At 34.8% G+C, this 13,568-nt stretch overlaps 2 protein-coding genes across 2 annotated transcripts in view; both read right to left on the bottom strand.

The window, feature by feature from the left end:
• Window positions 1-11: 11 nt before the first annotated feature.
• Window positions 12-499, bottom strand: GPR88 (G protein-coupled receptor 88; the record flags this gene model as incomplete). The annotated part of the gene is made up of 1 exon (XM_010290873.1): window positions 12-499. A coding segment is annotated over exon 1 (488 nt), but the record flags the coding sequence as incomplete, so codon positions are not given.
• A 4,898-nt stretch (window positions 500-5,397) lies between these two features.
• Window positions 5,398-13,568, bottom strand: part of CDC14A (cell division cycle 14A) — a gene marked incomplete at its 5' end in the record, with an annotated part of 58,283 nt that continues 50,112 nt past the window's right edge. The window contains 1 exon segment of the mRNA XM_010290872.1: window positions 5,398-5,424. Coding sequence (XP_010289174.1) covers window positions 5,398-5,424 — 27 coding nt within the window.

Here is a 13,568-nt window from a genome sequence, read left to right as displayed (position 1 = left end):
AGAGCCCGGGCAGCAGCGGGACCAGGAGCAGGGCGAGGGCCCAAGAGATCCCGATCATGCAGCCCGTGTGCCTCCGCTGGTAGAGGGCCTGGTACACACTGGGCAGCTTGGTGATGAGCACGTACCTGTTGAAGGCCACCAGCAGGTGAGAGGCCAGGGAGACGGTGAGGCCAAGGCCAAGGAGCCCCCCGCGGAGCAGCCTGTACTCCACCGAGCGAAGGGAGGACGAGTTGGGGGGCAGCAGCCCCAGCACAGCCTCCTGGGGCATCCACAGGGCGCACACGCTTAGGTCCGCCGCACAGCCGTTCACGATGAAGGCATTACTGGTTGTCTGCAGCTTCTTGAAGGAGAAGACTAAATAGATGACCATCACATTGGATAAAGTCCCTGAGATAGCTAAGACTGCATAGAGCAGCGACAGGAAGATGCGGGTCCCAGAGGAGTCCTCCCAGAGCAGCAGCAGAGGCGAGCTAGCACTCCAGGAAGAGGCGTTGGGCATCTCGCTGAATGCAGCTCAGTTTTGACTTCTCCCTGCAAATCCCATCCTTGTCTGGGTCAGAAGGTCCTGCTGCAGGAGTCCCCCACCGAGCACAAGGGAGGATGTGCAGCCGAGGGACTCTAAGGCTGGTTTCAGTCATACAAGCTGCAAGGTCCAGAAAACGCAGTTTGCAATAACGATCCAGAGAACAGCAATGTCCAAGGCAGGTAAGTAGCAAGAGATCCCACAGATTATAGCTAGCGAAGGTGGGTCCATAGGGAGCAGATAGCTGTTAGCAGACCAGAGCACGACTAAGGAGTCTGTAGCTGTAAAAATGCCAAAAGCAGCAGCACCTTGCAATCGGCAGCAGAAACGGCAGCAACCGATACAAAGCTTTGCAGTTTCTCCTGTGCCACAGTACGTACACTGTATATCATTCCAGGAAGATTCAGCCCTTCCACTCTTCATGAATTATTCAGCAGATTTTCAACTTGTTAAATCAAGAAGAAAAAAAACCCAAACCTCATCACGCTCCAGAAATACTGCAACTACAGTCTGACTCTCTTTTTGCCTTACCAGTTTCCTGGTTCTAACCCATTTACACAACTTTCATTTGCAGCAAGCTTTCAAACCAGTATCAGTCACTTCTGTCTGAAATACAATCCATTTACTGTAGAAACTCCTCTGCTAGATACTTAAATGGATTTTTTCTGATCTTATTTTTGTTAAGAGAAAGCACACTACGCTTCTGCAAGCTTGAAGTTAATTTTAGAACTGGTCTATAATAACACTATACTTTCCAAATTAAATCTTTCAAACAGAATATACAGATCCTTGGTAAGACAGGACTTCTCGGAGGAAGCTGGTCCTCAATCTACGTATTCTACATTTCTTCAGAAAAACTCTGCCTGTCTCAGGCTGCAGGAAATCTTGCATCACCAACCTGCCGGAGATGAATGCTGGTGTCAGCAAGCACACAGATAAAATAGAATCAGCGTAGCATTTGAAATGGTCTCGCACCAAAATTAATTCAGAGTGCAAGTTCCTGCAGTGAACGACAGGTTCTTAGGCAGACTAAAAGCTGGTTGAAGAGTAAGGCTTAACAGTCCCTTCCCAAATGGAGAAGACTTAGTAGTGGGATTCTCCCAGGAACTCTACAGTGCTTTACTCAAACAGGGACAAAATGTTAACTCACCTTACCTTAGACAAGACTTAATAAGAAACTGAGTAAAAACTTGCATTTCCTCTCAACAGCTTTTCAGAAAAGGAATGCTGATTAATTTTGTGGTGAGTTTAGGAAAAAAGCTGCTTTTACAGCTGAGTTACATGTGGCCTATAAAAGTAAGCAATCTCAGCTCATAAGGTATGACCTGTATATTGACCAAGGGTATCTTTATAAGGTGTTTTTAGATATTGTTAAACTCACAATGCTAACAAATGACAATACCAAAATAATATATTAGGATGTAATTATAGTTACAGTATCAATTCTTTACAATAATGAAGTTCATTTGTGTGGGTCAATGGATTATTTTGTTGCAACATAACACACCTTTTATTTGACAGAAAGGCTCATGTTTGCAATTGATAGGACTATTGATCCAAATGTTGATTTGTTACAAACACGAACATCTATCTTATTTTTTAATTAATTAGATTGCTCATGTGCTTAAGGTTAAAGACATACCTGAGTGATTTACTTGATCAGGCCCTTAATTACCATATTTTTTGCCTGCTGCACTTTACAGTGTAGATCTAATCAAGTGTCAAACCTTTTGAGGCCTTTCATTGTTTAGCTGTCAGTAGAGAACAGTTATTACAGAAACTAAAATCCTCCTCTTTCTACAGTACTGTAATTGAAAAATATTCTCTATATCTGTAACAAGAAATATCTCCCTAACCAAAAAGCTCCATAAAGCATACTTTAAAGAGATGATTAACAGTTTCATAAGGCATTAGCCACACAATCATAGGCCCTGTAGAGACCTCTAGATTTATTTCCATCCTTACATGTTTATCAAACCTCTTTTTAAAGATCTCATGTGCTACAGCTTGTTCTCCCAGAACAAGGAGATATATGAAGCAACAGAAATGGTAAAGTTCAAGGATAAGTGAACAGAAGATATGAAAAAAATTTCAAGGTATTTCTTAAAAGCTACAGTGTTCTAAAGACCTCCCTGACCTTTCACTGTCCTTAAACTTGTTAAGAAGCTGATTGTTACAGAATACTGTCTATATTTATCATTCATTTTTAAGAACAAAAAAATGGGTTGTACATTAGCTAGCATTTACTGTATTTTGTATAATAAATCAATAGAAAAAGGATAAGGGAGAGGTTGATGCTTCTGTACTAGAAACATTTAAATTAGTCATTCTTCCTTTATATTTATTCTACACATCCCAATGAACATCCATTGTGTCTGAATGTAGTGACAGAAGGCTTCTATTGTGGTTTTAGGTCAGACTGTCATTAGAATTTGGGCAACTTCTAAAGCATCTGCTCTATTCCTGGCTTTACCATTCCTTTAGTGTCTGTGTAACAGTTACATACACTCCACATCATCTCTTGCAGTACAGCCTTATCTGACAGGAATATTAAGCACCGTGGATAAATAATTATGCAAACAACAAATTTTCTGAAAATCAGCAGAGTTAAGTATTGTTAGAATTATTTGTGACTAGTTTTTAATTAAAGGATGAAAAGCTAAAGGAAAGCATGAGCTTTTAGGTTCTTATGGACAAAGAGCCTACTATCAGTGAGACTAAGAAACCTGTTGCACATGCAAAAAAAGACAAGGTGTGTTACACCTTTAACAAGGGCCCTTATCAGGAAAAAAGTTTCCTCAATTCAGACACAACTTTTAAAGTATGGTATTTTGAAAGATAACCTTTACATCATAATATCAACACTTGATGTTATACAAAGCACATACAAGAAGGTTAGCTACAGACATCAGTTTGATACCTGTCACACTAATGTTTTTTTGCAACATCATTTATAAATGCATTACATGCTTTAGAAGAAAGGTGATTTTTGAAAAGCTACGCTTCAATTAGAGATCTAATTGTATTAGTTTACATCAAAAGATCTAAGCAAGAAAAGCCAAGAATCAAGGAAGCTGGATGATATAGGCATTTTATTAATTAGCTGTATGTGTATATATATCTCAACATTTCAAAATGAAACAGTATTTTATTAAGGAAAACTATTTATAACAAAGTACATGACAAAATTCTTTCTAAGAGGTAGAATTACCTTACCATTAATCTATAATTCATATACAGTATATTGTATATATACGCACACACATATGCTACTTCGTGTGTGTATATGTTACATATACACAGTTGTGAAAGCATTATTGCATGTAAATTTTATTCAGTGATTTATATAGCTGCTCGCAGTATTGATTAACACTTTCAGTACAACTCTCCAAGCAGTTTGTGATCTGGTACTAAAAAAAAATAATGTGGCACTTAATCTTAATTTCAGTTGTAAAGCAAATGCCGGGCATTCACAAGTCTTCAGGAACAAAGACTGACGATTCAACCAAGTTTTATTTTCAAGTTTTCATAGATATCAGAAAAACTTACAGGTAAAAAGTCTGTTTTGTTTTTGTCTTCTAAATTAGTGGCAAATCAAGTCCTCACAGCTGCTTTTTTTTTTTTGTTTACTATGCACTTGTGGAGCTCTGTAAATTTTACACACGATCTCTAGTACTTCACTGTAATACGACTTGATTCCAAGTCTCATTCCTAATCACACTGATTAAACTATACATTAAAGAGCATCTTTACCACTGACAAAAACATTCTGTGATACAGGAAGTTACATTACCTGTATGTGTAACAACAGTTTTCAAATTAAAAAGTTTATGAAGCATCAAATTGATAAGTGGAAATTTAATATACTTCCAACATTTACTTTAGTATGCTTTGCTAATGAAACTGTACACATACTGCCAAATGTAGGTTAAAGATATGTAAGTATGCAGCACTGCCAAATTCATTGTACGTACACATTCTTACCAACTTAAGTTTGGTCTGCCTTCATTTTTGCAGTATATATTGCATAGCAAAATGTAACATTTTACATTGAAAAGAAAAAAGTTAAAACATTCCTTTAAGACAAACTGAAAGAAAGCATTAATTGTACAATTTAATCAGATAAATTACTTTCTCTTTGCAATGGAAGATGTAAGTTATATTACATCTCAACAAATATTTTCCCTTTATTTTTCTTTCATAGTGTTTCCTTATGAAACCTTTCCTTACTAGCAGCTAGAAGTGGAAAGCAAACTATCTATATCAAGTGCTTTCAGTGGACAGTGTGATAACTAGTCTCTTACTAGTTAGAATTCCAATAAGTTACTAGAAGACTGATTAGTGAAAAAGTAATTACATTAGGCTTTTAGCAATAACGATGGACCCATAAAACAAGAAAAACATCTTGTTCATTAAAAAAGTTCATCTTCAATAAGCACATAAAAATTCTTTAAAATACACTTTCGTAGCAAAGTGAACACCACTAAATTAAAATATATTCTAATTTTTACATAATTTTATATATATTGTTTACCAAAATATTCTCTTAATACATATTTTAACACTGTACACAAGTTAATAAATGTCTTAATGAAACTCAGAAATATATTCAAGCTGTCTCAACATTAAAAATTTAAATCTGTATATAATATGGGGTAAAATAATTTCCATAAATTCAACATCAGTGCATCTGCAGTAGTCATTACCAAGAAATTTCTGCCTGTTAAGAAGTCTCATTTTGGTGTTAAGGTTTTAATGTCTTCTATTGAAGATTCCTCCTCCAAGTGAGCAGCTTCCTTCCTTAGGTTCTTCTCCTTCATGAAGGACTTCGATTTTAAGAGCTCAACAGGTTTCACCAAAGCAGCAAGGCTTTACTACTGAACATACTCAGACTGAAGGGACTGTGCAGAGAAGAAAAACTGATTAAAACTCACTGGGGAGGTTATACTTGTATATAATATGCATTTTGCACTTAAGGATAGGGAGTAAGGGAAGGACAGGAAGAAGAAAAATGAACAGAGAGTTGGAGGGGATCTGAATCTCTGCATAGGTAAAGATGAATAAAATAGAAGAAACTAAAAAACTGGATAAGTCCATCAGCCTTCCTATATCTACAGTTACTTTTCAAAACAAATTTTACAGATTCCTGAAGAAAGTGTTAAAAGCCCTTTAAAACACCACCTCAAAACAATACCTTAAAAACATGTTGAAAAGACGTATGATTGCAGTTACTATAATTGAATTGTTTCCATTTATCCTGAAGGAGAATCAAAGTGCTACTGTAAAAAATACAGGATACTTTAGATGTTGATTCAGGTAATGACATAGGAAACATATAGCTTGTAGCTAATTACTGAGAAAAAAGCTACAGTAGTACTATTATGCACATGAGTAAATTTATCTATGATTACTAAAACCAGATGAAACTGAAGCCCTGCAAATTGTTCACCTGGATTAGCAAGCAGTCAGTACAATTAAGAGGAAGGCATAACCTTGTCTACTCTATTTATTTACATTTTTGGTTCTACTGAAGTTGAAGGTTTATTATAAAGTAATTAATCACTTTAGATAGCATCCAAACCTTTTATTACCTCCTATACAGATGTGTTCAGGAAGTCGTTTTGATGAATAAAGAGTCTTATCTGAGAGCGCTCTTTGCTGTACTAGTATGGTTATAAACAAATAACAAACAAAAAACCCAAACCATATTTTAAAACTGCATCAATTAATCAGAATTAGAGAGAACTACTGGAGAACAACATGAATCCCAAGAAAGCTCACAACCTTGGAGTCATCTTTTCCATTTTCCCCACTATTTCTAACTAGTCACTATAGAAATGTTCTTTGGCATCCGTAGTGAAACCTATTAGAAGTGCATAATAGATGCACTATGTTGTTTAGATGTTTAGAGCTCTAATTAATATCACAAAGCCACTTTTTTCCTATATCTTAAGTGTCAGTGTATATTTCCAAAGTTGTCTTTTAAATGCATTTTCACATCTTTAAGATCTGAGACCATCTGGGATATTCTTTCCTAGGTTGAAAGAAGAGCTGTCAGCATATAAAGATTTGAATACCACTGACTAAAAAGGGTCTGTTTTTAGTACTGAATGGATTCACAATATGAAGGGTATCATTTACTAGAAAATACTTTACTGTAGAACTAAATGAATGTAACAAGTATTTTTTTCATTATAGGCTCAGAGTCATCATGGAATACACAATCATAGAAGCTTATTCTTCCCCACTCTGTTCTGTAATAATCATTCTGGATTATTAGCTTTGATGAGGGCATTTGTCAAGCTGTTTATCACATGTGCATAAGTGAGGCAGAAAGAATAGCCCTTCATTAATGAGCACTGGAAACTTCTGCTCTCAATGATCCTCAAAGCTTTCTCATTTTCAGATGTGTATTTTAAGAATCAGAAAGATGATTGCACTTAACTAGAGCAGTATTTGAAATGGATCCTTCAAAACAGAATTCCAAATAAAGTTGATTAACAAATTATGAAAATTAATTATATACTCTCATATGTTGTACTAAAGTAACAGATTACTTTAAGCTTGGACAGATGAAAGATGGCCAGAAAGCACTGTACACTTTTGGTGATCTTGGGAACAGCTAGCATTAGTTGACAAAGGACTATGAAGAGCAGCCCTTTAGTTAGCAGACAGTAGTAACCATGAAGTCTACATTATAATTTAAATAAACAAGCAAACCATAAACTAAAGATTCTGAAGTTTAAACTGAAATTCTTAAAATTATTAGGAATCCAACTTACAGAAATATGGAAAAATTAATGGCAACATATAAAAAGAACAAATATCCATGCAGCACAGATTGCTTGGAAACAAGATAGCATGTTTTGTTAATTTTCATTACAGATGGGTAGACAGGGTTTATTTATTTTCAAATTGTGAAATATGTTTTTCAGTGTTCTCACTCTCACCATAGCTCTACTTCACATAGCAATGACTTCTTCCTAATGTTTCAAAGCCTTTCCTGAATACAGGAAAGAATTATATCAAAGCAGCATTTTTTCCAGATTAAGATTAATTGATGTGACTTCCCATAAGGTTCCTATTACTGAAAACGCAGTGATATCCATAACTACTGAGCTGTTGTAAAGTATGCAGACTAATTTTGAGCCTGAAAAATTATATTATAGCTGGGGAGGGTGGGGAGGTTTTTTGTTTGGTGTGGGATTTTTTGGTTTTGTTTTTTTTTTTTTTTCTTTTGCAGTTAAGTAATTTGTGTTTTTAAATGTCTTCACATTGTCCAAAGAGATTGACTGTAATATTTCAAAGCCTGTAATTGTTACTTTTTTTTAAAATCTTTCAAGAAGTTTTCCATTTTAAAATTGACATTCCTATATCCTGTTGGCAGTGACTCGAAGTATGGCCTATGATTCTGAAAGGTTTATTAAAAACAAAAAGCCCAATCCACCTTTGCAAGTCACATACATATGCTGGTATTTAACAAAATCTTATTTAAAATAGAGGTAAAAATAGAAGGAAAAAAACAAAGGAAATTGACTGCTGAATTGCAATGATGAGAGTATAAAATCAGTTAATTGAATAGAAATCTCCGTGTGTACTCTTACAGTGGTCCCATGCAGTGTCAAGCTTGGCATTTTATACCCAAGTATAAGACATTTAAAGAAAGAAATAAGAATTAAATCACTTCATTACAGTTAATGATATCTACTGAAGTTCATGCTGAAGCAACTGCTTAGATCACTATAATTTTTACTATTCAACAGGAGGCACGTAAAGCCTCTTGGAAGCAAAAATAAGCCACAGATCTATCTAAGCACTAGAACCGTATTCACATGCGTTCAACTTCAGGACCAAGTCAGTGGTGAGTTAACTTTTAAGAGGGGACAACCCTATAGCACTTAGGGCTATCTGTTAGGACTTGAACATGCACTTTTTCCAGATAATTTCAAAAACTAATTTAAAGTTTTTTGAATTGTGCATCAACTCTCCCAAAACACTGTTGCAACAGGAGTGTTGCAGCAGGCAAGAATTACTGTGAGTACACAAGATCTACTAAAATAAATCAGGATATATTATAAAAAATTCATATGCACTTGAGGCAGTCCTCTGACTCTTCTGTACTTACAGATCAGTAAGATGCACTATTGTTTGTCTCTCTTTTTGCAAAGGCTGTCCTATCTTTGTTAGTGGTAAGTTCTTATTAAGAAAAACAATGCTACAAGAATAAAGATCATGTATATGATTTTTAAAATACTGCTACACTTCTCAATTTTTTTAAATTTTTCCATCTTGCCAGTTTCCATGGCAGCTATAGAAGCAAAAGGTGACTCATCTTAAGACTACCCAGTTACATACTCTTCAATAAAAATACATTTTAAAGAGTCCTATTTGGATTCATAATTACTGTAAGAACAAAGTAAAAATCTTATTGTGGTACTTTAAATGTGATTATACTCAATAAGAATATCTCTGCAACTTATAATTGCAAGAGGTTCTGTTTAATCAAAACATCCAATGTGTAAAATTTGCAAATAAAATAATCTATTTGGCTAGAATGGCAAGGTCTCTATTCGATGAAAAGAAACTTTTCTTCTAGTTCATCAGCATACAACAGCATAAACATGGTAAAAAGGAAGTGGATTATAAAGCTTACACTGATGAAGGACAAAAACTATTAGGAAAAAATGTGTGTCTGACAACAATAGGAAGCTATAATCATGGTTATTTTAGTTTGTTTTAAATGGAATGTGGAACAACATTATTAATTTTTTAATGTTTCATTACAAAATTGAAGAAATAATAACAACTTGAATAACTTTTTTCTCCCCCCAGTACGCAAGAGAAAGATGTACTTGCATTGCATAAAAATAAGTTCCCAATTTCCTCACTAATGAGATTAAAGAACATTAATTAGAACTGAAAATTTACTGTCCTAACCATCTTAAAATGTTCCTGCACCACTGATGTTGATAGTCAACAAACTGAGAAAGAGAAACAAAAGTGATAGATTATTTTCTAAAATAGAGTGCCTATACAATTACAGATGGTTAGCTTGATATTTAACTCTGGTAAATTAGATTCTGTTAATAAAAAGAAAAGGAATATAATTCATATCATTTCAAGAGTGCTTTGATGAGACAAGTTAAATGAATAAACATAACCACCAGTATATGTAATAGACTTCTGTCATTATCTGATGTGTTCCAATTAGAAAAAAGTGCAATGTAATACAAACACTTACTGCAACAAGAGTAAGATTTGGCTGATAAAACTTCCAAGTAATTCCAGAATCTAAAGCATTGAAGTAGAAATCATTAAACAGAATTCTGCCAGAATTGGTATTAAGGCTTGATGCTACTCCATATTTTGTTCATGAGCTTAAGACCACTGATGAATATCATCAAAAGCAAAATAGGCAGATATTAGTGGCTGCAGTGGTAAGACAAAACAATCTTCCTTGATTGGTTAATTGGTCCCATTAAAAAAAGGGGAGGAAAAAAAAGGATGCTTTTATAGAGCCAAATGCAGAGTTCCACATAAAAAAACCCAAGGAATGCAGGACATTGGACTAAGATACAAGTCAGTATCTTGAATGGCAAGAACTTCCCCCCACCATGAACTCCCAATGCATTACAGTTAAAGAAGCTAACACAAGCTATAGATTTATAAGCAGGACAGCACCGAGTAACAGCTTTCTCAACCTGGAAGACAAATGTTAGAGTGTTGCATCTACATCTTGAAAAAGAATTTTCAAAAACTGTAAAGTATTTGAATACTTTCCAAAAGGATCTTTGAGCCAATTTAGCTTATCAAAAGACAATCAAGTTGAGATGACTAGCATGAAATATCTTCATGACAAGAAAATAAGGTAATAAAAGGACTACAAAAGTGACTTAACAAAGAGATACAGCAAGTTTCAGATTAGAAGTGAAATGGTTTTAAGCATGACTCTATTCAACCAGTGGGACCAATTAGCAAGAAAAATTATATTGTCTTCAAAATAAACCACCATCAAGATGGATCTGTATTAGCCAGTAAATCAGAGGTTCACTATCAGAGATTAAAGGCATTCTGAGATTAAATGATCAAATAATCTACTCTTGTCTTAAACACCATGACATCACAGTAACTGCACTAAACTTAGTCAATTGTACATAAAACAGGTAACAATTTAGTGTGCTCCACTGTGATTATGATAGATGCACAGGGCCATATGGTATATTTAGAAGCACATGCAACATTCAGGACATTTGAAAAACATCTTCCAAGCAGGAAAGCAGTTAAACTATTATTATATTGAAATAAGATTATTTTACAGATGTCAGAAACCTGTATTTTGCTACATAGATTTTGCATGGCATGATTCTTTCCAAGAAATGCTGCTTCTCACATCACAATATATAAAATCCTTTTTCTCTCACCTCACTCTTCCAGAGAAGACTGGATATAGCATCTCATTTAAACATGACTGTGTATAACCTCTACTCCTAATCAGCAAATGATATAAAGCCAAGAATTGTTCAAAGATAACACCCTTACATCCTTCCATGCATTACTAAGTCATTAAGATAGGTAGTAAGATTAAAAATGTTCTTAAAACAGGAGAAACATGCATTCTAGAAAGTTACTTTTTTCTGCAAAAATGTTTCCCAATCAACCTAAAACTTCATACTATGCCTAACATACTTCATTTAAATCACTGTTTTAAGTCAATGGTTTTATTGCAAGGGAACAATTCATTCCCCTTTTTACTAAGATGCACATAGCTATTGTCCCTCTTTAATGTCAAGATGGCTGTTCACCTGTGCACAAATTGCTCTTCTCCTCTTCCTTAGGTTAAGCAGTAATCAACATTCGTCGCTTTTCTCCCTTTTCCTAAGTATTTTAGTCACCCTTATCTAAGAAGGAAACGTGTGCTACAATACTAGAAGAGACAGTTGCATTGTCAACCCAGCCCCTCTGCCCACATATATTTGGGGAATTTGTGTCAATTCCATTATGTTGAACCTTGAGGGTTTACAAGAATAAATAGAAACATAGTGCTAACCTAGAGTTCTGTAAATATCTAGACACAAAAAAGAAAAAATGTCAACCATTACTTAATTTCTCAGCCTATGCTTATGGAACAAGCCCACTAGCTTTAGTTGTAGCATAAAGGTATGGCAACTACCTTTCCAAAGGTGACAACAATTCTTAGTTTTTAAGATATTATAGTTTCATTCAACCTTTTAAGCTGTTTGAAGAAACGTGCTGATTGTTTCTGTAACAGTTTATGTTATCATTTGGTACTGCTGTAACTTTTGGCCTATTGTGAACAGTATCAGCTTATTTTCATGACCGAGTTACACTACAAGTTAAGGCGTTTCTGCCCCTTAGGGCTCTGCATGGAGGTTTACATATTTATGCATAATACACAGCTGTAAGTAGAATATGGAAAAAACCTCTAGGAATTGCTGCTGGCAGCATATAATTTATAGAAGGTACAACAGAAAAGAATGGGGATGGGTTGATTTTCTAGAGCATTAATGTTCAAATACATTAAGTATGAGACAATATTGAAGGTGAGAAATTAAAAAAAGATATCAGACACTTTACCACGTAGTTATTCAGATGAGTGTGTGCTCTCTACTATTGTTGGTGTATTGACTTCAGTTCTAGTATACTCAACTGGAACCTCTGTCAGTCCTCCTAAGGACTGAACTTCTGTAACCATGTTGGATAAAAGACTGGGAACACCTAAAAGAGCTGACTTTCCAGAACCATCAGAATTCATGAAGAAGCAACACTCATGGATGTATCTCAAATCAAACATCCTCGGCTTGCTACACAGCTTTTCACTTCTCATCTTTACACTTGGAGTAATTAAACCAAAATAGTTACTTAAACTAAAACAGTTGTCTTGTTCTAGAACTGGTTTCATCATAAGAAAACTGGGCTAGTTTCTATATCCAACTTGAGAAAAATCTCAATTATACATAGTTTACCTCAATCCCATGTAGCAAGTAAAAACACAGCCAAATTAAAGACGTAAAACAATTTCAAAAACTTGAAAGCATGTGGCAATATTCAAGATTTCCCTTGCAAATAAGTTACTGCTGATGCTTAAAGTAAAGCTTAAACTCAAATTTAAACTCAATGGAGACACTTAGTGATCCTAAAATCATGGAATATTAACATTTATTTCCAGATAAGCTGTAGCGGATAAGAAGCTAAATGTACTTTCAAACAAGGTGTCTGAAAGCATTGCTTTAGGTCAAGCACATCCTAGCACCGTTACTCTACTCCTTTTTCAGTGGAAGTATCTATTAAATTTATGGGAATACAGAATTAAGTTCTCTCAACTAACTTAATTTTCAGTGTACTTCATGTACTAGTTAGGTTTCAGTCACATATGCAACTTTATTCCACAATAGAACAGTGAGAATTTATTTCCTACTGTCATCTATCCTCATAAAGTGCAACTCATACTCTCAAGATATAAACACGTGGCTTCCGAACTGTAAGGGCTGCCACGTTAACAAGAGGGTAGATTCCCCCACTTCTTCAAGAAAAGAACACAAGCCACGAATGATCTTTTTGGCTGACATCCTAGTTACATACACTGTGTGTATTAGCTGTTTTAAGAGGGGGGACTCATCACACTCAAAAACAATAGCAGGTATAACACTAAAACTTTCTTTGTACGGAAACAATTTATCAGTGGCAAAGAAACAGAAAGTGTAATATTCTGAAGTTAAGTTTATATGAAGGTAATTTTATTTCCAGCAGCTAAAAAAATAAAAATCTGAAGTGTCAGTACTACTAAACAAAGGCTGACAGGTCTAATTAATTGTAGGCAATATATTCTATTAAAAACACTGCACTAATTTTTATAATTAGTAAGATATCAGATCTTTGGAAACCACATATTTTAAACATGTTTTGGATTTATAGTAGTAAATATGTTTATTATTTCCCTAAAATAGCTGAACTTATTTCAGATTTCATAACTGAAGTTTCTCTACTCTCTTCTCTGAATTTTGTATAGAATCACTTTCAAGTTGCA

Source organism: Phaethon lepturus, unplaced genomic scaffold (genome assembly GCF_000687285.1).
Source record: "Phaethon lepturus isolate BGI_N335 unplaced genomic scaffold, ASM68728v1 scaffold17687, whole genome shotgun sequence".
Taxonomy (NCBI): Eukaryota; Metazoa; Chordata; class Aves; order Phaethontiformes; family Phaethontidae; genus Phaethon; species Phaethon lepturus.
Note: the sequence above shows the minus strand (reverse complement) of the source record. Positions and strands in the feature narration are given on the sequence as shown.